Below are 22,461 nucleotides of genomic sequence, written 5' to 3' on the forward strand. Positions count from 1 at the left end.
AAAAAAAAAAAAAAAAAAAAAAAAGAAAGAAAAGAAAAGAAAAGAAAAGAAAGAAAGAAAGAAAGAAACCCTTCCCACAAAGAAACTCTAGGCCCAGATGCCTTCACTGGTGAATTCTACAACATATTTAAGGAATAAATAATATAATATAGTACTATACTAACTCTTAAAGAAAATCAGAGGAAATACCTCCTAACACTTCATTCTATGAGGCCAGCATTACCCTGATACCAAAACCAAACAAACGTATTATAAGAAAATAAAACTACAGACCAATATCTATCACAAACACAGAAGTAAAAAAATTCTAAACAAAATATTAGCAAATTGAATTCAATAATATATAAAAAGGATAATACCTCATGACCAAGGAAGGTTTATCCAGGAATGCAAGGTTGGCTTAAAAAGGAAAATCAAGTTGCAGGTCCACAAACTAAGAACTGGAGAGCAGGAAGAGACCTTAGAGATCATCAACTTGAAGCTGAAGTCATTGATTTGGGACCCTTTTTCTTCTTTTCAACCTAGGCATTTTATGTATAAATTTCCCCCTTAAGTTTTGCTTAAGTGGCATCCCACAAATTATATGTTGTGCTTTCATTTCATCTACTTCTGAATGATTTCTAATTTTCCTTTAGATTCTTTTGACCCATGAGCTACTTAAGAAGTACATTATTTAGAAGTACAAATATTGAGGGCTTTTCCAAACATCTTGTTTGCTGATTTCCAATGTAATTTCATTATGCCCAGGGGCCACACCTTGAATCCTTTTAAAATCCTTTGTACCAAATAAAATTAGGAAATAGGTCCAGGTTTTGCTTCTGTCACGGGTGAGATTTTTTAGTGTGTCTCTAAAGGTTGGTACAGGCTATTTCTTTTGCAAATAGGTGAAAAGGGCAAGAGTGACTATACTACACAAGAATTTGTTTGTGGCTCAGTCTGGTTTCAAAGAGAAAAACCATGTTTAGAATCAGAACTTAGCTTAGAAAGTTAATTTCTACTGTCCCAGGAAATGATGAGGAACTGAGACCCGCAGGGCTAAGATCACATAGCCAACTAGAAGTTGATCCTTAAGGCTGATCTTGGAGACTCAGGCAATAGTAGAAGAACATATTTTACTGTTTTTCATCATTTGGTCACCACATATCATGTAATTTTGTTACTTTGAGAAGAAGTATGGTATGATGTTTTGAGGGTTGAAAAGTCCTGGGTTTGATCTGCCTCCTGTAGTCTTGGGCACGTAATTTATCATCTCCTAAAGGGAGATAATAATGGTCTCTGCATTGCAGATTAGTTGTGAGGATTAAATCAGATAATGTGTCTACAGCACTCAGCAAACACATGGAACTTCCCAACAAATATGACTATTACTCCACCAGCACCACTGCCTATTACCACCATATTTGTAGTATGAGGACGCCAAATTTAAGGTAGAAGCAAAGGACAGAAACTATGCAGTCTAGTTTTTTTTTTTTTTTTTTGGAGACGGAGTCTCACTCTGTTGCCCAGGCAGGAGTGCAGTGGCATGATCTTGGCTCACTGCAACCTTCACCTCCTAGGTTCAAGCGATTCTCTTGCCTCAGCCTCCAGAGTAGCTGGGATTACAGGTGTGCACTTCCACGCCCAGCTAATTTTGTATTTTTAGTAGAGATGGGGTTTCACCATGTTAGCCAGGCTGGTCTTGAACTCCTGACCTCAGGTGATCCACCCACCTCGGCCTCCTAAAATGTTGGGATTACAGGCGTGAGCCACGGTGCCTGGCTACTATGCAGTCTACTCTTGCTAGACACTCCCTTGAAGCCACTCAGACTCAGGAAGCCACTCAGACTCTTTCCCCAAACAAAAGGGAAAGAAAGTCAGACTATTGCTGGCTTAGCCATTTCTCTGTCTCTGGTCTAGGCTCCTCTGAGAATAAAACGTTTTACATGAGTGGCCTATTTCCTTTTGTTACATACACTGGTTGTTCTCTCCCAATTACCTGTTTTCCTGTCCACAGTGGAAAGGGCTTCAGGATGGAAGGAGGAAAAAGCTTCACGCGCCCCACTTTGTCTGTGAGTCCTCGGTACACCAGCTCCATATACTGCTCCCGGGTGAAAAAGCAACCCCGAGTAGTCATGCTTGCACCTGAAACCATGTGATCCTGGATCAGTCCCGCCAATGGTTGGCCATCCTATAAGCCAAAACAGACAACACAAGAAGAATGAAAACAAATCTTAAGTCAAACTCTAATCCCTAATCACCTGCCTGGAAGCCACTTTCTAGCAAGAGCCCTTCTTATATCCCTGTCTTGTCTGGCCCACGTCCTCACTATGTTCCTGCTTGGGAGCAAACTGCTTCACAAAGCACATGACCAGGGTTTAGCACTGACCTCTACATTTGCCATTTGCCCACTATCCTGTATCAAAACTGTTTCAAACTCATCCAGTTCCCCAAGCCTTCTCTGTTTAATCCCATCTGGTTCTAGTTACTCCAGCATATTTTTGGCATTTATGCCTAAATTTGGTCTGGCTGCTGTCAGCTGTGTTCTTGTTTTTATACTTTGGTTATATGCTTTAGCATTTTTCACACATTTCTGGCCTGGCTCTTCTGTAAATCAGTCATGCACTCAACAAATATTTATCAGGAGCCTCCTGAATGCCTAGGCCCTGGGTAGGCTTTTCTGTACTCCAGTGGACCAAACAGACATGGTCCCTTATGATGAAGAAGAATTAGACAGTAAACAAATACAGTATCACAAAGTGTTTTAAATGCTAAAGAGGAAAATAACAGGGTGGGTCATAATATAGATTTGAGGTGAAGAGGATGGTCAGAAATAGCCTCTCTGAAGGGCAGTTTTACAGCTGAGGCCTGAGGGGCGAGTTGGCCAGTGTTGGGAGGAAGGGGTTCCGGCAGATTCCTCAAGAGAGCTGTCAGTGGGCCTGACTGACGTACATGATTGCAGAAGGGAGAAGAGCCATTATTAGTTATCTCTTCACAACACAGCACAGGGTTCATGGTGGGCCCTTAATAAAGGCTGTTATCTACCAGATGCCAAAAACAAGGGCTTTTATGAAAAGCCTGAGATTTGGTGAGTGCATTAATTTCATCTGACACTTTCACAGCCATTCTGATCCCCAGTCTCCCGAACCTTATCTGTCGGGTCTGTGTTCATGGCAACATAACGCACACTAAAGTAAGAATAGCTCTGCTCACTGATGTTCTTTAAGATGTAGCTTTTGTAAACTTTTCAATGTTTATAGGAATTTGAGAAAAACCTGTGCCTTGGATATAAAGATTGTTAATCATTTGATTATTTGGTAAATACTAGCCAACAGTATGGTCATGTTTTATAATTAAGGCAAAGGGAACTCACAAATGCAGCCTGGGAGAAGCACCAGAAATTTAACCACGTGTACTAACTCAAAGGCTAAAAAAGGATCCTGGTCAAATGGTCTTAACACTACAGTGATAGGCTCTATGTAAACTCAAAGATAACGATTACAGATGGGCTGGAAAGGTGGCACAGACCTAAGGCAAGATCAGATGGAGCACACAGCCCCTCTTATGAAGGCTTTGACTTAATAACATACATAAAAAATTACACTCTACCTCTTGTTGCCTAGAGGGTCTTATTTTGCTTGGGGGAAAAAGCCAAACCAGTATTATGCATTTGACTCATCTCACAGTCTTTGGCGGGCAGATACTGATCTTTCCTTTTGTTTTCTTCCTTAAAGAACATAATTACAGGTTCTGTGATCTATTCAGTGCCTTTTCCTCTCTCTGTCCAGATTTTTCCGTGACTAGACAATTACTTTGATGGCTAAATCGCTTTCAATGCAATCATCACAAATTACATGGCAGAATGCTGATTAAAGCAAATTAGGAAAGGTCTACTTATAATTCTAAATTTCCTAAATCCTGCTGAGAATCAGAAAGAACATCTCTGAATCAAAATCCCAGAAAATTGTCAGCTTTACTATTCTCCTTAATAGCACAGCAAAATGACATTACAATTAATGTCTCTGGTCAGGACGCTTTGGGAATAGGGTATTCTGTAATTTGAATTTTCTAGCTGACTAGGTAGAAGTCAGGAAACATATCTCAAGCTTTGCTTAAAAACTTTCCACAAAGCATGGGCCCTCAATAAATAAACAGAAGGAAAAAAAAATTAGTCCAAAAAGTAACACATAAATGAAAAGTTTAACTGTTCTCATGGAAAAGAAATAGAGTTCCATTCAACTCCTACTTTAAGTAAAAAGATGCCACAAAACTCTACTAAGTACATAAAACTAATGACAAAACGTACTTTAATTTGGTATTATGGTTAGTTAAGGGAAAGAACCTGGTAATACAGAAGAAATGGAATTATAAATAAATAAATATGGAAACTAAGGGAAATAAAGATACACTAAGAAAAATGACCCCATAATACTGGTTTTCCTAGTTTAACCAAATCAGCTCTTGTCCTTTTAGGACTCTGCCAATAAAGACATGTTGCATTTTTATAACCATTAGCAAATATAAGGATTCCACTTCTTGGCATTTACACCAAGGACTAAATAAAATTTAGCAAGAATCAAAAGCTCTTTACCTCTGACAAAAGAAAGTGAATGAAAGTACAGTGAATCTTCAAAGCCATCTCCCACAAGCTTTTTTTAATAAATTAATTTACTGACCTTAAGCTTATTTACCTGTGTTCTCCTGCCTCCCTTAAGTGTACGCCCAACCTAAAACTCATAGGCATATGAGCATGTGATGAGGCCCACGTGGATTTACATAAGTCAGTCCACTGCAGGACACAATGTAAGCATGAAGTCTCCTACGGCTTTTGCACCTTATTCAATCAAAATCAAACACAGCACATTCAAGGTCATTGGCCTGAGGACTTTACACCACCTCAACTCTCCACGTGGCTAATGCCTCAGGTCACTCTGCCAGCAAAAAATCATCTGCTGCTCTCTGGTAGCATCCCCTCTGGTGAAATATGACTCGGCTGCTATAGAGTCAGAGACCCACACAGTCCTGGGAGCCACTTCCTGTCACCTGCCTTCCCTTAATCCCAGCCTCGCCTGTCGAGTGGGGCTAAGAAAATGCTAAGAATACGCACAGGCAAGCACATGGACGGGGGGTGGGGGGGATGTCGTCCAAAGCTGCTGGGTTCGAGTCTTGGCCTCATTGCTGGCTGACATATTACTCACTTGGTGTTTCCTTGTCTGAAAATCACACGAACCTCATAAAGAACGGAATGTCTGCCAACTGCTTACAGCAGTGTCTAAGGCCCGTGGCCCACTTAATAAATGGCAGCTTTTACTGCCCCCACCACGAGAGCCACATTATTATTTATATGAAAACATAAAAAGCTACTTTTCAAATTAGCAGATGTATTTTTATTTTTTATTTTTATTTTTTTTGAGACGGAGTCTTGCTCTGTCGCCCAGGCTGGAGTGCAGTGGCTGGATCTCAGCTCACTGCAACCTCCGCCTCCCGGGTTCACGCCATTCTCCTGCCTCAGCCTCCCGAGTAGCTGGGACCACAGGTGCCGGCCACCTCGCCCGGCTAATTTTTTTGTATTTTTAGTAGAGACGGGGGTTTCACCGTGTTAGTCAGGATGGTCTCGATCTCCTGACCTCGTGATCCGCCCGTCTCGGCCTCCCAAAGTGCTGGGATTACAGGCTTGAGCCACCGCGCCCGGCCTTCAAATTAGCAAATGTATTTTTTAAAAAAATTTCCAAGTAATCTGGGTAGGCCCTTCACCACTTCTTCCTACATCTAGTCCCTTCGCTAATCCACAGCCAACAAAGGTGGGCAGAGAAGGGAAAGGCCAACTTAAACAACTGGGATCCTTGTGAAGCCACAGTGGTGCATCTGGTGGGAAATGGGTCTGGGAAGCCGGGCTCCTGGCCACCTGCCTGATTCCCTAGTGGCAGACAGCTGATGGGAACAGAGAAGCTCCAAGGAGCAGAGGATGCTGTTTGACGCCAGGCATCTCTGAGCAGCCCCTGGCACTCACAGAGCTCTCCATCCCTGCGGCAGCACAAACCCCAGGAAGATCTGGGAGCTCCTTGTCCTTCCTCCTGCTTCTCAGCTGAGCGTCCCTGGATAAGTTACACAAATGCTTCAAGTGTAAAATGTGGACATGAATAGCACCTACCTCCAAGGACTGTGGGGAGGGTGAAATGAGGAGCCTCCAAAGTGCTCTCTGCACAGTGCATGGCACTGAAAAAGTACTTGGGAAATGGGAGCCTTGGTTTGACATTAAACAGTTATTCTTCATACTCCACCACAATCCAAATGAATGATGTATAACTGTGAATCACTGTGGTGCAAACAGCTTATAATTTAGGAGGCCTCAGACCTTTGGGTGGGTGGTGAGGGTGAAGCAGGCACTGGAACACACTGTGTCTTCTTCCCTGCAGCCTGCCTCTTTCCCTGCTCTGTCCCTCCCATGAGCACATGCTAACTCAGGCCCCTGCCACTCCTGGTCACGAGTCAGCTGCTCAGGAGATGGGGGAGGAAGTTCTATCCTTCCCACATGTCCCTCTGGATAGCTGTGACCACATGGGGTTGCCCTTGAGGACTGAACTTGGAGAAAGAAGGAAGGCATTCAAAGAGGAGAGAAGATGCCTTCGCGGGCTGATGGGGGATTTCTTCTGGGCCCTTGGGGTTAGGCTGCTTCTTAAAACTCATGTTTGTCAGAACAAAGGATCAAAGTCATCTGTGGACCACGAGAACCATTACAGTGTTGGGATGCTAATGCTAGCCAGGGGCTACTAAGTTGCAGAATCCAAACTTAAGTGTTGAATACAAGATCTATTATATAGCTACTAAGGTAGGCTTTCTGGGATGGCTATCACAATTTCTGTCCTGATTTACAATTTACAACGTAGCAAGACAGAAACATTTCCCAGCCTCTAAGCAACTAGATGGGCTAAAAGCCCCGCCTGGGAGAAACCAGGACCCTCCATTCCAGGTGCCCCTGTCCCGGAACTGCCCAGTGACCCCAGGGGCTGGCAGGGCCCAAGTTAAAAGTGCTAAGTCATGCTGACGATGACCACGGAACGGCCTCAAGGTCAGACTTACCTTGGGAACAAGGTACTGCTGATCAGTGCAGGCCAGGACGTAGGCCTCCGCCCGGCCCAGCTCACTCTGGGGGAAATGGGCATTCATCTCATCTCCATCAAAGTCGGCATTATAGGCCTTGCAGTTGGCATAGTGGAGTCGCAGCACTTTCTCTTCAGGCAGGATGCGGGCATGGTGGGCCTGGATGGAGGGTCTGTGCAGGGTGGGCTGTCGGTTTAGTAGCAGAATGTCCCCATTCTTCACATGCCGGCACACCTGCGAACCGAGTAGACAGGTAGGTGATCAGTGCAAACATCAGTATCACCACTGCTCTTTCCAAGTGCTCACCTCAACTTGGCCAAGGCGTGGCTTCTGTCTCATGTTGTAGTCGGCTAAATGCAAGCGGAATTTTTAATCTGGAGCAAAACCCTAGAAATCTCTGAGAAATACCTCCTAGGCCCTTCTGGTCCTGGCCCTTTACAACCCTGATCTTGGCTCTAGGCTCAGAAGTATAAGCAACAAATAAGACCAAGGTCTTTGTCTTCTTCAGAGAGGCATAGCCCTCCCAGGTTCCTGGATTCCTCTGAAAACTAATCTGAAGAAAGAAATGGATACAACTCCTGAAGACATAACCATAACAAAATGAAGACATAACCATAAAACCACTGGGTTTGAAAGGCACTGGCAGACTCTCAAATCCCCCCATGATCACATGTGAGTACATTATTCTAAACAGAAATTCTGCATTTCACAAAAAATTTGCCCAGCTTCATACAGCAGAGCCAGAACAGGGTTCTTAGTTAGTTCAATGCCCTCAGAGAACACTTTATTGCACTTCAAAAATTAGGAACTGTACATGGTCATCGTCTTTTGGGAACGGAGTTTGAAAATAGCTATTAGAACACTTAAAACACATTTCCTGTTGGCTCTTCAGGGGAAAAAAAAGCACCCACACAGGTTAGATGAGTATGTATGTCCATGCAGCAGCATTTACAGCAGCAAAGGCTAGAAATAACCTGACTGCCCCATAGAAGTGACAATAGTGTATCCACACTATGGAATATTATGCAGTGATGAACAAGGATAAGGTAAATATATACAAGGTCTGAAGTGATGGCAATAATGTATTACAGCAAAGAAAAAAAAACCCAGGTGGCATGTGACGTGATGAAAAAAAAGCAATTTAAAAACCAACCCAGCTTCTGTGTGTGTGTGTGTGTGTGTGTGTGTGTGTGTCTATATGGGAAAGGGGTGCTTGGATCCTCTCTAGGCTGTTACTATTTTTCTGAGACAGGGTCTCTCTCTGTTGCCAGGCTGAAGTATAGCGGTATAATCATGGCTCACTGCAGCTTCAACCTCCTAGCCTCAAATGATGTTCCTGGCTTGGCCTCCCAAAGTGCTGGAATTACAGGCACGAGCCACCACACTGAGCTACTTTCCTACATCTTAGCATTGTTCTTCCTATAATGAATATGTGATGCTTCTGTAAATTGTAAAAAAAGATCTTCACTTATTTTTAAAGAAAGAAAGAAATATTGAACAAGTGTTATGCTTATTGCGGGAAGGAATACAGAAAATACAATTTTAAAGATAAGGATTTAAAAATCACAAGTAATTGTACCCCTCTAAGACAGCCACTGCTCATACTTTTTCCCCCTTATAAATACCTGGCTGGTCATGTCCTTGAGACAGACATCTCTCTCACAAAGCTGACTTTCCCGTAGCGCCTATTAAGACCCTTACCACCCTTATCTTTAATTATATTAACTACTGGGCCTCCTAAACACTGAACATAAAGTGACACCTTAAAAGACAAATGCATGAAGGTAACTGCCACCCCATGCATTTTAAAGAGATACTCTTAGTAGTACAAAGGACTTATGGAGACTTGGTGAAATCTCTGCCACCCCAAATCTCCTCTGAATCACAACAGATAGCAGGTAGGAGAAAACAACAAATTATTGGAAGTCTAGTTTCTTCTTATGTTGCCTACATTTATGAAACTGCATGAGAAAGTTCACTAAAGAGAGAGGCTAGAAGCAATTAAGAGATGCTCCCCAAAACTCTCTCCCCAGTTCCTGTTCAGTGAGGTTAAAAGTTCTCTCTCTCTAGCTCAGGGAAGCAGGGAGCAAACTCCTCATGTGCTACAAAGCAGTCCTAAAAGTACCTAGCATGGAGTCCATCATTTTGCTCCCCAAGGAATTCAAACCTTCCCCTCCCCATTGCCAAGTCCCATGTTTCCAAGGAGACCTAAACTCTGAGGGTTCCCATGAGCATCTGCCCAGGGCACTGGCTGCCGTCTGACTGCGTCATACAAACTGAGGTCTTCTTTCTTTAGCCTCTCAAGGGAGGAACTGCCTAGATCTTTGGCCCAAGCCCATACAGCCAGGCTGGGCCTAGGGTTTGAGTCTTGCAAATTTGAGACATCCTCCAGCGTAAGCAAACTTACCACAGCTGGGAAGGTACACAGGCCAGTCTGGTAGGCACTGGCCAATCCAAACAGAAGCCCTGGAGCACAGGGTATTCCCCTTGCCAACCCAAACCCGAGGCCCTTCCTTTCTCTTGTCTCTAAATAAATACTGCAGTGAAAATTAAGGTGCCCCAGTGCCCCCAGGGTCAGAGATTTAAGAGGCAGGCTCGGAGCCAAAGGCCGGCTTCTAGCAGGCTGCTGAACAGGGCAATGAGCCTTGGATCTTTGGGCCATTTCCTCTTTTATTTACAAGGCCCAGGGGATGGGGCAGAGCTTTCATACCTCACAGGGGAAATGGGTCCTTTTGGCCTTTCCCCTCCTCACCTAGCCTGTGGTTCCTCCTCACCCAGACCTCAGTGTTTCCTTCCCAATCAGCCTCACACAGCCTTCAGCCTTGCCCTGGCCCATACGCAGCACATTAACCAAAGTCTTCAAAAATCACAGGCCAGGAGCAGTGGCTCATGCCTGTAATCCCAGAGCTTCGGGAGGCTGAGGAAGGCAGATCTCTTGAGCCCAGGAGTTGGAAACCAGCCTGGGCAACATGGTGAAACCATGTCTACAGAAAATACACAAATTAGCCACACCTGTGGTCCCAGCTACTCGGGAGGCTGAGTCAGGAGGATCACCTGAGCCCCGGAGGTGGCAGCTGCAGCAAGCTGTGATTGCGCCACTGCACTTCAGCCTGGGAGACAGAGTGAGACCTTGTCTCAAGAAAAAAAAAAAAAAAATCACAGTTTTGGGGGTAGCAGACTACAGTCCTCAGGCTGGCCACCTGGTTCTGTAAATAAAGTTTTATTGGAACACAGCCATGCCTATTTGTGTACTATCTGTGGCTGCTTTGGCATTAGGTGGCAGAGCTGAGCAGCTACAGCGGAGCCTGCACAGCCCAGGACCACAGAAATATTTACTATCTGACCCCAGAGGAATGAGGGCTTGCTAAGGCCTGAGGGAGCAGCTAGAGTTCGCTGCCTTCAGCCCCTCTTTAGCCCTGAGGCTGGCCCCAGCACCTGGCTCACAGCTGCCTCCTGATGACCCCAAACTCCCCCTGCTCACTTGCCCTGCACATTGCCCTCAAACTTGTTTCTTCTTCGGCATTATATGCTTAAAGTCACTGTCTGTCACTGCTGTTCCCTGTGGTGTCTTCCACACCCCTCCGCAACAGCAATACATTTATATGCTCATTTCCTAGTGGTTCCCCCACCATGCTGTCAACTCCAGGGTGGTGAGGATCCGTCCACAGGGACTGCAAAGTGCTAGCATGCAGGGGGCATCAGTACTGCCTCATCCCTCACCGCTTCTCCTAGTCTCTCTCTCATCCTTTCCTATTGTGAGTCTGTTTCACATGGTTGACCTGAGTTAAATGTAAGTGAAGTGAAATACACCTTGCTTCTTTTTGCATTGCTCACAGAGTGCCTAGCCAAACACCAGGCACTTAGGAAAGGCAGACTGATTCTACGAACCTGAATACAAACCTTACTTTGTGCACTAGAGAAGAACAAAAGAGGTGACTTGATCTGTGTTTGCATGTGCCCCATCGCCAAAGGAGAAAGCAGGTGGTGTATTACTGCTGTCCCTCAGGACGGCAGTGAGAACCAGAGGAAGCAAGAAGGCCTGTGGTGAGCAGTGATGAGCACCGCCGCAAGGCCAGGAGCATTTCCTTTTCCTCTCGGTTCCTCCAAAGTTTCTCCAAAGCTGATGCAACTTTGCAGAGCTGAACTCAGTGTTAAAGAAGAGCAGGTCAGCCATGGGGTATGGGTGGGCAGAGGGCAAGGAGATGGCTGCCTGCTGTGCAGGTGGGTGAGGAAAATCCAGGCAGTCACCCATTGACTCCGGTAGTCACTTGTGGATTACACCCAAGTCGAATCCATTTCCCTCCAACAACTGCTGCCACTGTTGCCTAGTTAGGGGTCATCTGCTACTCCCCTCCCAGCAGGAATGGCTATGACGTGACAGAGCCACAGAGCTGTCACCTGCTGATTTCATGCATTCAGCAACATTGTTAATTGATCATGTGCTCCTTCCAGTGGAACCAGATAGAGCCTCAGGATTCCCTCCCACAGCACTATGGGCTGGCATTAGCAATTGCCCAAAATGGAAACATTAGTTATAACCTGCCACTTGTTGGTTATCACTGGCACAGAGCACTGCCTTCCTAAGAGTGGCTCTCAAACAACAGCATGCAGAAGAACCCTCTGGAAAGCATGATAAAGAAAGATTCCGAACTCTATTCTCAGAGATTCAAATTCACTAGGGGTGGGGGGATCCGCATTGCTCACAGGCTCCGGGGATGCTGCTGATGCTGGTCTGGGGACTACCCTTTGAGTTGGCCTGTTTAAGGGCAGTCATTCTTCTGCCCAGGGACTACAAGGTGAATCTTAAAAGCCACCCACGTGTGGGGGAGTTTCCTCCTAGGGATGGGCTCCTGTGTCAGCGTGCACTGGAGCCAAACCTGATGGCCACCAGTTACCAAGATCCGAACAGGAGCCAGATAAGTCCCTGACCAAAGCTGCCCATACTCACAATTTTTGTCCCCTGGGGCTTAGGTGCCCCCGTGGCTGGGGTCAGGAGCTGCTTGGCCACGGCCTCTCGCTGGGTCATGTCCACAGCACTCAGGGCTGTGCGGCTGCCGTCCTCATTGATGACCATGGAGGCTCCTGGGTGCACATTGGGGCCGTTGATAACCGCTTGCCTAAGTTCCTGAACATTCCACGGGGTAACTGGCTGCGGGTAGGTCAGTTTCGTGGCAAATACCTGGAAATGAGGAATGGAGGTAGCAAATCAGGGCAGGGAGAAAAAAAGGCCTCATGGACCCCAAATCTGTCTCAATAGGCTGTGTCTTTTCCCCCAAGATGAGGAGGAGCTGTCTGACTTGGCCAAGAAGGCCTTCCAGTGAGCAAAGTAACATCCTGCCTGTCTTCTGCTACTCCCTTAACGGTATAGAGACTAGGCCTCCTTTTCCAGCAGTTAGTCTGAGGAGAATAAGCGCAGCAGTTATATATTACAATTTTTTTTTTTTTAATTTTTTTTTGAGATGGAGTTTTGCTCTTGTTGCCCAGGCTGGAGTGCAGTGGCGTGATCTCGGCTCACCACAATCTCTGCCTCCTGGGTTCAAGCAATTCTCCCGAGTAGCTGGGATTACAGGCATGCACCACCACACCCAGCTAATTTTGTATTTTTAGTAGAGATGGGGTTTCTCCATGTTGGTCAGGCTGGTCGCGAACTCCCAACCTCAGTTGATCTGCCCACCTTGGCCTCCTAAAGTGCTGGGATTACAGGTGTGAGCCACCACGCCCGGCTAATTTTTTAAGCCACTCTAAAACTTCATTTTCTTATCTGTCAATAAATTCAAAGTTCCCAAAGGTGGCATGGGGCACTTGCTTGAGACAGGTGGCAAATACCTGTCCTCAAATACCACAACATTCCTCATCCACCCCGGCAGACATCACTAACGGATCATGGCGCTGTCCCTGAGCCCAGACATGGCATTGGAATCTCTCAGCTCCAGTTCTGCAGCAGCCATTACAATCAAGGTGGTACCTGAGACGAAACTGACACCTTCCTCTGACACCTAAGAAAATGCAGTGTGCTGTGTTTAAAGTTAGGCCTGGGAGACGCTCCAAGTAAAACAAGTTCCCTGTTTAAATGAGGTTTTGAGCTACTGAATATTATAAATCTCTAATGTACCTTCCAAATGTACACAAACACACCAGAGGCTCTGAGACATCCTACATAAAGGAACTCGTCTAGCTTTGTACAGGTCCCTTGCAGCAGCACTTTCTCAGAAGGCTCCTGGGGCTACCCCAGCCCCTGCACTCCTCAGCCTGAGCCTGCTCTACTATTGCTGATGCACTTACCACCCATCACCGTTCAACAGAGCATATCTATACTTGTTCATGTATTTACTGCCTGTCTCCACCCCTGGATACTGCTTTATATGGGAACACACTAGTCTGTGCTTCACTGCTGGTCTCTAGCTCCTTGCTCCTGTGGCACCTGTCAACAGTACTCTATGGGAAGCGTGTGATCCAAGAGGCCAGAGGCAGTTCTATCTGCTCTGCTCTTCCCAGCTATACTGTGAGGAATACCTACACCCCAGGCCACCATGGCCCTGAGACTCGCAGCAGTCTGCAGGTGGGCAGAGAAGTGACTTCGGAGTCTCTCCTCCAGGGACAAGCCACTACCAAACAAACCCAGATCCACGAATGAGAACCCAGCACCTTAGAAGACAGAAGAGGCAGCACGGAAGGTCTCTCGCAGAGCTGGGGACGCTGTAGGCACTATGAGGTCAAGGCTAACAAGGGTGGTCCCTGCCTTCTGTCCAGAGAGGGCAACCAAAAGTTGCTACATGTCTCCTCGGGGCCTCAGATTTGGGAATGTCACCACTGGACTTCACAAAGCTGGTCCTCACCATGTGATCCAGCTTTCGGATGCAAGGACTATGGTTCCCAGGAGGCAGTGGGCACAGGACTGGGCCTTCTCGGACTCCTGTCTCCTCATGCATCATGCCTTTGTCCAGGAAGCCCAAGTGTGCCACGGAGAGATGAGGCCATGGGGACATAGGATGATCGGAAAGAACACTTCAGCGCTGCTCATCACCAGTCCCCAGAGAGGGGTGGAGTGGGTGGCGTGCGAGGAAATGAGGCTCTCCACAGAGGGAAATTAAACCACCTTCACATTACTGACCTCGAGGCCCATTAAGGAGGAAGCTCATTAAAGGCTGCTGCTGCTGAGCACCATGGCGTGAAGCGCTAAGGAAGTGAGAAAATGAAACCGGCTCCCGGAGGGGGTTGGGGGAGAGCACTAACAGGTGAATAGTAAGCTGCTTACCCTGAGAAGCAAAACAAGGCATGGGCAACATGCACACGCCTCTCTCCAGGACTCACTCCCTTTCCTCTTCCCAGTAACCTGGGGTACGCATTTCTGACGCCTGGACCCCATGCCCTCTTCCTCTCCCCTGTCATGTATTCAATTTGGTGAGGAAGGTCAAAAGACTAGGCTGAGGTGGGCAGGAGGAAGCTATGTGGGCAGGGATGTGGAATACTCCGCAATCAGCTCCCTAGTGCTGACTTGTGGGTAGAAGGTGTCTGTAAGCCTGGCAAGGAGTGAGAGCAATGCCATCATGTGGCTTCCAGTCACCTCCTCATGGGCTGTCCAGGAAGAGGCAGAAGCTAGTTCTGCTCAAGCCACTATAATCTGCTGCACATCCCGTCCCCAGCCCTTTGTGGCATTCCTATCTGCCACCCACAGGGAGCAAATGAGCCCCGCACACACACACACACACATACACACACACACACACACCATGGGAATTCCAATTTCGTTGGTATTGATGTACATGTCTGGGCAGATGACTGAGCGCGCAGCGTAGTCCACTCGCTTTCCCATCATGTGTTTTCGGAACAGGCCTTCTTTCTTCTCCAGGATCTTTATGGAGAAAAAAGGTCATAATAACATTCAACAAGAATTCCAGTAGGCTTATTAGTTTCTTGTTTCAATACAAAATGTTTATTGTTTATCCTCTGCAGCTAGCAATGGGAATCCAGTTTTTGCTCACCTGCCTAATGCCTGGGTACTTGTCCATCATTAGTTTGTCCATCTCACTATCAAACACAATATTGACGTGGCTCTGAAGGCGAATCCAAATGTTGTAAAGTTTGTCTATGAAGGACTGGCCTGGAAGTGTACTCAAAAAGGATCGGTCAATAGCAATCAAAGAGTCTTTTTCCTGGAAGATAAAACCAAGAAAACAGGAATGATGGAAAAAAGCTCCAAAAGGCCTGGCTTGAGTTAATTTTTCTTTCTTACCCTGGCTCTGACGACTATGCACTCTGGAGTTTATCTCCTCTGAACCTGACAGATCAGAGACAAACGTGCTGATAAATCAATCTTGTAAGTACATGTTGATAAGACATATCAGCACTATTACATATTTACCAGTCTGTCTCTTTCTAGTAGTAAGATGAACTCAAAATGAGTAAGCATGCTCCTTTCTTAAGGCATTTGCTGAAATTCTTTAATATGCAATTCCTAAAGAAAACTAAGAAATCCTTCCCACATCAGTACATTTCTCAGGAAGTTCTGTTATCCCACCAGATAACCGATTCTCATATGCAGTTTCAGTTTTAGTTATAGCTTTGAAAAACTTGATCCAAACCACTTACAAACATGCAGGTGGAACAATTTCTTAAAAGGAATTAGGTTTGCCATATGATATTCTATGTCATCAATTAAGATGTGGGTCTTCAACTGAGCTATATCAAGTTACTGGCTGATTGCCAAGTCTCATTGGAGTATTTAACCAATCCTTTTTAAATATTTTTGCCCCTAGCTCCATCTCCTCCTCTCCACTCCCTACCCAGGGGACAGCAACTGCCTTCAGCTGGTTTAGAGCACCACCTATTGATACTGTCTGGCCACTTACTGGCCCCACTGGCTGAGTATGACACAAGGAGACAGATGGTCCCATGTCTTCCAGTGTGGGCAGATAAGAGAAGAAACCTGTCAGTGTCTTGAGGTGGGAGGGTGACGGTGGGTGAAGATCCAGTAAATGAGAATGTCATGAAAACCCAGTAGTGATGAAGTGGGCTTGTCCTCAACCCTGAGGAACACAGGAGTCTTCTTTAGTTGGAGGGAAAATAGATGTATTCTACATAAAACACTCAGGGTCCCCTTCTGGCTGGAGTCCCAGTGGGAGATATGGTCACCTGCATATGACTGAGTCCTGTTAGCCCAACTCACTGCTCATGGCATTACCTGGCTCAGGACCAGTGATTATAAAATGAGTGAGAACTTGTCTCACTGGCGTATCCCCAGTGCCTAGACGGTGCCTGGCAAGGGCTGCCATGAGGATGGAACACAGAGAGTAAGGGGGAAGAAAACACACGTCCTGTCAATCACAAGGAAAGAGGACACTGGGGCATAGGAATCAGAAGATGCTATTTGCCCCTCAGAGACCAAGCATTTGTTCAACAAAGGGAATGACCAATTTTTTTTTTTTTTAATTCGTGAGATGGGGTCTAACTCTGTCACCCAAGCTGGAGTGCACTGGGTCTAACTCTGTCACCCAAGCTGGAGTGCACTGGTGCAATCATAGCTCACTGCAGCCTTGACTTCCCTGGCTCCAGCAATCCTCCCACCTCAGCCTCCTGAGTAGCTGTCACCATAGGCATGGGCCACCACACCCAGCTATTCTTTGTATTTTTGGTAGAGATGGGGTTTCGCCATGTTGCCCACCTGGTCTAAACCTCCTGGGCTCAAGTGAACCTCCTGCCTTGGTCTCCCAAAGTGCTGGGATTACAGGTGTGAGCTATCATGCCTGGCCAGGCTGCCTGAGTTTTAAGGGACATCCAACTAAGATTCTCAACTCTAGTCATTGGGAGCAGTTATCCCATGGTCTATCCTTGGAAACTGCACTAAGGCATGCAGATGGCCGATTTCTCTTACACTAAGGAGTTTTTAAAAGCACACCAATGCTGGCCGACCAGGAAACAAGCAAAACCAAAGAAAGCCCAAAGTGTAACCTGCAGCTTAAGTGTCCAGGAGATAGTGGCGCCACCTTGTGATGGGCCCGGCAGACAGCGGGACCGTCCCAGTGGCTGGAGTCTGAGAATCCTGTCTGTCTACCCAAGGCTGCCTATTTGCATCCAGAGAGTACTTTAGAGCTGGGAAGGATCCTGATGACCTCAGCAAGCTTCCTGGGTGCCCAATTCACCTTTGTACCCACTGAAGACCTACTATTTAACCCGGCACACAGAAGGGGCTCAGGAAACGTTAGCTGAAACTGTCCTATTCTGAGAGGAATTTATACTCTGCAATACTGCTTTCCTGACCCCAATGCTGGAGACATTAATGTGTCTAAAACAGAGTTGACAACGTGAGCTCTAGTACTGTGACCCAGAAGGGACACTCTCAGAGCCTGAGGGAAGCAGGCTATTCTTTCTAGAGCTTCTGAGAGCTGGTAGCCCGGAACAGCCTCAGTGTGAAATCTCACCACAAATCACATGCATTTTATAGCAGACACTAGCATAAGAAAGGGACTCAACTAGGGTCACCTGGCATGGTCGTTCGGCACAGAACCCAGACCTTTCCATGCTCAGACCCATGTGCGTTCCCCTAATGTTCCTAGGTGCCCCCTAAGCCCACAGCTCACACTAAGGCTGCCGCCAGCTGCACAGAACATCCCAGGAAGCATCTCCTGGTACCCCGTGTCTGCATCCACACCGCACAGAGTTAGCACCAAGCGTGTGTGCTCATCACATCAGCACCAGAGCAGCCCTGACCTCATCTGGACGGGGTGCAGCCACTTCCTCTGGCAGCTTCTGTTCTTGGGCCATCAAGGCCAGAAGTTTTCGAATCAGAACTACATCCTTCATGACAGCCTGCAAGTTCACCGTCTGGCCATTAGTAAACATCTGGTCTCCTAGGCGACTGACTGGGCGATACCTGCAGGAGGACATACAGAATAAACGAATGTTTAGTGTGAGGAAAGGGTCATGTTCTTCAGCCTCTCACCCATGCCTACTGTAGGGAGCACACCCCACCATGCTCAAAACAACCAACCTTCCCAATCAACATTCCGGCTGGGTGTGGTGGCTCAAGCCTGTAATCCCAGCACTTTGGGAAGCCACAGCGGGTGGATCACTGGAGGTCAGGAGTTCGAGACCAGCCTGGCCAACATGGTGAAACCCCATCTCTATGAAAAAGACCAAAATTAGCTGGGTGTGGTGATGCATGCCTGTAATCCCAGCTACTCGGGAGGCTTAGGCAGAAGAATCACTTGAGGCTGGGAGGCAGAGGTTGCAGTGAGCCAGGATCATGCCACTGCACTCTAGCCTGGGAGACGGTACAAGACTCCATTTCAAAACAAACAAGCAAGCAAACAAAAACAACTAACATTCCTATCGCATTCACAACAAACAGGAAGGAAAGCAAGCCCTCCCACCACCCGCACCTGGAGCAGAACTACAGCTCTGTCTCAGTGCCCTTGGCCCTTTCACCTCTCCTAGAGGTCACGGTTCAATTCCTTAGTAAGCATTTTTACAAGTGAAATAAGTTAATTAAAGGGTATTACCTTGAGGGTGGCACCACCAAGAAATCGAGAAAGAACACACTGGGATTGAATCTGGACTCCATACCATCATCATCCATTCCCGAAAAAAGGTAGTTCAGAAAGAATCCTGCGTTGGAAAGCAACCGAGGAGATCATTTAAATCTATCACTGAGGGCATGGGAGGACAACCATAAAAATATTACTGAGTGAGGAAAAAACAGAATACAAGATAATATGTAGAGTTAAGGTCACATTTTTCTTTTTCGAGACAAGGTCTCACTCCTGTCACCCAGGCTGCAGTGCAGTGGTGCGATCATGACTCACTAAAGCCTTGACCTCCCAGGCTTAGGCAATCCTGCCACCTCAGCCTTCCAAGTAGTTGGGACTACAGGTGCGTGCTATCACGCCCAGCTAATTTTTGCACTTTTCTTTTTTTTTTTTAAAGAGATGAGGTTTTGCTTGGTTGTCCAGGCTGGTCTTGAACTTCTGGGCTCAAATGATCCACCTGCCTCAGCCTCCCATATTACTGTGATTAGAGGCATGAGCCAACGTGCCTGGCCTTATTTTTCTTTATGAAAACAAAAAACAGCCTCTGTGTACATGACAGTCTGTATGCAGGGGATATGACAGCATAAAAACAGGTACTACAGAGACAATAGCTCTTAACCCAGGAACTGAGATGAGCAAGGAAGGGGAAGAAACTTTACTGTTTTAAATCACCCTCCTGGACTATTAAAACACATACACATCACACACATAATTATTACTTTGATCTTCATAAAAAAATATGTTGAATAAAAAATTTTTTTCTAAGTTAGTCTCCTCCCACCCCTAACAGGTGCTGCCAAGAAAGGATCTTCTGTGGACCAAAGCTGTATTTCAGGTTTCTGGTGACGTGAGAAAAAGATTAAAATGTGCTAGGGCCTGCCGCAGAAGCAATCATACTAACTCCAGTGCTTTTTTTTTCCCTGACACCTCTTTAACAACATGTTCATTTGTAAGTGCTTATTACACAGAGGTTATAGTTAGCGTTCCACAACACAGTCTCACAAGGGCTTGAATATACTGCATAGGTTTTGTTATACATTCAGAAGGAAAGAAGGATTTCCCTTATAGTAAAGTCTCAATTTAAATAAGACAGAGTTCATTCTCTGATTCACAGAAGGACAAAGCATTTTACTTATGGGCATTTAAAATAAGTTACACTGAACCTTCTAAAAATACACCAACCTATATTAAGCGAGGCCTACCTGCAGTTGTCATTTGATAACCTGGCTCAGCTGCAGTAATTAATTGTCAAGTTTTTGGTGCTGGGTATGACCTCCCCTGCTCTATGACATCTCAATGTCAATGTGCCCTGAAGACTGCCCCAAACCTCTGGATCAGTTCCAGGACAGAGCTACAATCATCACCATGTAAAAGTAATAAGGCAGGGTTAATGAGTCCAGGAAATAAAAGCCTAGAGGAGATCAAGGCTATTTCTTTAGCCTGATACAGCACCTTCATTCTTCCACAGGGCAAAAAGGTGTTCGCGGGCACTGGTGGGTGTTAAGTATCCTCGTTTTCCCATCTGAGTTTCCTCAATTCCTGGAGCCAAGGAGGAGAATCAAAGTGCAATAAATCAGGAACAGGTACTCTTTCTGCAATGGGATGTATCCATTCTTTATCAACAAGCCTGCAACTTGACCACAAAAATCAATCTCTACGGTAGCATATTCTCATGCCTGGAATCCCTCTGGCCGTTAATCTCATTTCTATAGTAATAAAAATCATACGGCTATTGTATAAACCCCCCTCCCAAAAAAGCAAAGAAAACATTACCCATAATCCCATCACATTAACAACTATCACTTTTATATATTGTTTTCCAGCACTTTTGTCTATACAAATATTTTACACAACTGTAATCTTCAGTGTGGATTGATTTTGAACACTACTTTGCCCTTTTAGTATCATCTCGTCAGCATTTCTGCACATTGCTTATGTAGCTTTTGCCTGATCACCATTTTTCATGGCGATGTGATATTCCATTAAGGATGATTCCTAATTCACTTAACCATATTTTCATAATTGGACATCTGGATTGATTTCCATATTTTGCTATTATAAGTGACATTATAATAAATATCTTTACCTACCTGGTTTTTACCAGAAAGGTTCACATAAGTTGAATTATGGATAAATAAGTATTTTTATGGGTAAATACATACTGACTTCTTTTTACAAATATACTGGTGTGCGAGGAATAGATTGGGCTTGGGTTCTCACACTAAGCAAGGTCACTCTGGGATGCTGTCTACCAGCAACACCCAGGTTACATTAGAAAACCAGGCTTGGGGCTGCCATTCAGGAGGTAGGGTCCAGGCATTTAGATGATTAACTAAGACAAGTAAGTAGTGTGTCTTTCAGGTTCAAAACTTTCTGGGCACTTTGGGAGGCCAAGGCAGGCATATCACCTGAGGAGTTTAAGACCAGCCTGGCCAACACAGGAAACCCTGACTCTACGAAAAATACAAAAATTAGTTGGGTGTGGTGGTGCACACCTGTAATCCCAGCTACTTGGGAGGCTGAGACAGGAGAATCACTTGAATCTGAGAAGCAGAGGTGGTAGGGAGCCGGATTGGGTCACTGCACTCCAGCCTGGGTGACAGAGTAAGACCCTGTCTTAAAACAAAACAGAACAAAACAAAAATCCAAAAAACCTTTTCTGGATACATCCACTGAAACTAAGCGTTGCTCAATTTTCCCTTTTTATTCACGTATCAGGACAGGAACTATGCCTTGTCTGTGTTCCTAACACTTGACAGGGTGTCTAGCTCACAGCAAAGTCTAAATTAAGAGTATACGGCTCAAATATAGATGTTTAAAATAGCCTAAGATAGTCCATACTTAAAAACACCACTCTTGCCTTTTCCTCCATTTTTTTTTTCTTCGAGACGGAGTCTTGCTCTTGTTGCCCAGGCTGAAGTGCAGTGGCAGGATTTTGGCTCACTGCAACCTCTGCCTTCCCAGGTTCATATGATTCTCCTACCTCAGCCTCTCAAGTAGCTGGGATCACAGGCGCACGCCACCACACCCTGCTAATTTATGTATTTTTAGTAGAGACAGGGTTTCGCCTGGTTGGCCAGGCTGGTCTCGAACTAATGACCTCATGATCCACCCGCCTCGGCCTCCCAAAGTGCTGGGATTACAGGCCTGAGTTACCGCACCCAGTCTCCTCCATTTTTAAAAATTAGTTTCATTCCACCTCCAATTCTCCAGCTAGTTTCTTTAAAATCTGCAGAGGATATGTCATCATAGGTTTTTAGAGAAATCCCTAACTCGGAGAACAATTAACAAAAGCACCATAATTTAACTAGTCTCTGTTAATAGGTATTTAAGTTATGTCCAGTTTTTTTTTGTTTTGTTTTTTTTGTTTTTCTGAGATGGAGTCTTGCTCTGCCATCCAGGCTGGAGTGCAGTGGCACGATCTCCGCTCACTGTAAGCTCGCCTCCCAGGTTCACGCCATTCTCCTGCCTTAGTCTCCTGAGCAGCTGGGACTCCAGGTACCGCCAGCACGCCCGGCTAATTTTTTTGTATTTTTTAGTAGAGATGGGCTTTCACCATGTTGGCCAGGATGGTCTCGATCTCCTGACCTTGTGATCCGCCCGCCTCAGCCTCCCAAAGTGCTGGGATTACAGGCGTGAGCCACTGCGCCCAGCCCATGTCCAGTTTTCAACCATTCAAACAACACTGTGAGTATTCTAATTCCTTAGGATAAAGTCATCGAAGCAGAATTGCTAAGTCGAGGAGTCTGCATGTTTAAAGTTTTGATGGCGATAAAAGCAGAATATTTCAATGAGTTAATGCAGCTGAAGGATGCATGGGTATGCAATGAAGAATGGCATTCAGGGACAACCACAGCAT

At 45.8% G+C, this 22,461-nt stretch overlaps 1 protein-coding gene across 1 annotated transcript in view; it reads right to left on the minus strand.

Annotated features, from left to right (window-relative positions):
- POLR1A (RNA polymerase I subunit A) overlaps window positions 1-22,461 on the minus strand; it is a 74,733-nt gene that overhangs the window by 36,103 nt on the left and 16,169 nt on the right. The window contains exons 7-14 of the mRNA XM_023224933.2: window positions 20,055-20,141; window positions 18,576-18,681; window positions 17,785-17,947; window positions 15,060-15,230; window positions 14,807-14,929; window positions 12,026-12,256; window positions 7,057-7,311; window positions 1,976-2,167 (exon numbers count right to left, since the gene is read on the minus strand). Of these exons, the coding sequence (XP_023080701.2) occupies window positions 1,976-2,167; window positions 7,057-7,311; window positions 12,026-12,256; window positions 14,807-14,929; window positions 15,060-15,230; window positions 17,785-17,947; window positions 18,576-18,681; window positions 20,055-20,141 (1,328 nt within the window). The remainder of the gene's footprint in view (window positions 1-1,975; window positions 2,168-7,056; window positions 7,312-12,025; window positions 12,257-14,806; window positions 14,930-15,059; window positions 15,231-17,784; window positions 17,948-18,575; window positions 18,682-20,054; window positions 20,142-22,461) is intronic.

The sequence above is a fragment of the Piliocolobus tephrosceles genome, chromosome 15 (assembly GCF_002776525.5).
Source record: "Piliocolobus tephrosceles isolate RC106 chromosome 15, ASM277652v3, whole genome shotgun sequence".
Taxonomy (NCBI): domain Eukaryota; kingdom Metazoa; phylum Chordata; class Mammalia; order Primates; family Cercopithecidae; genus Piliocolobus; species Piliocolobus tephrosceles.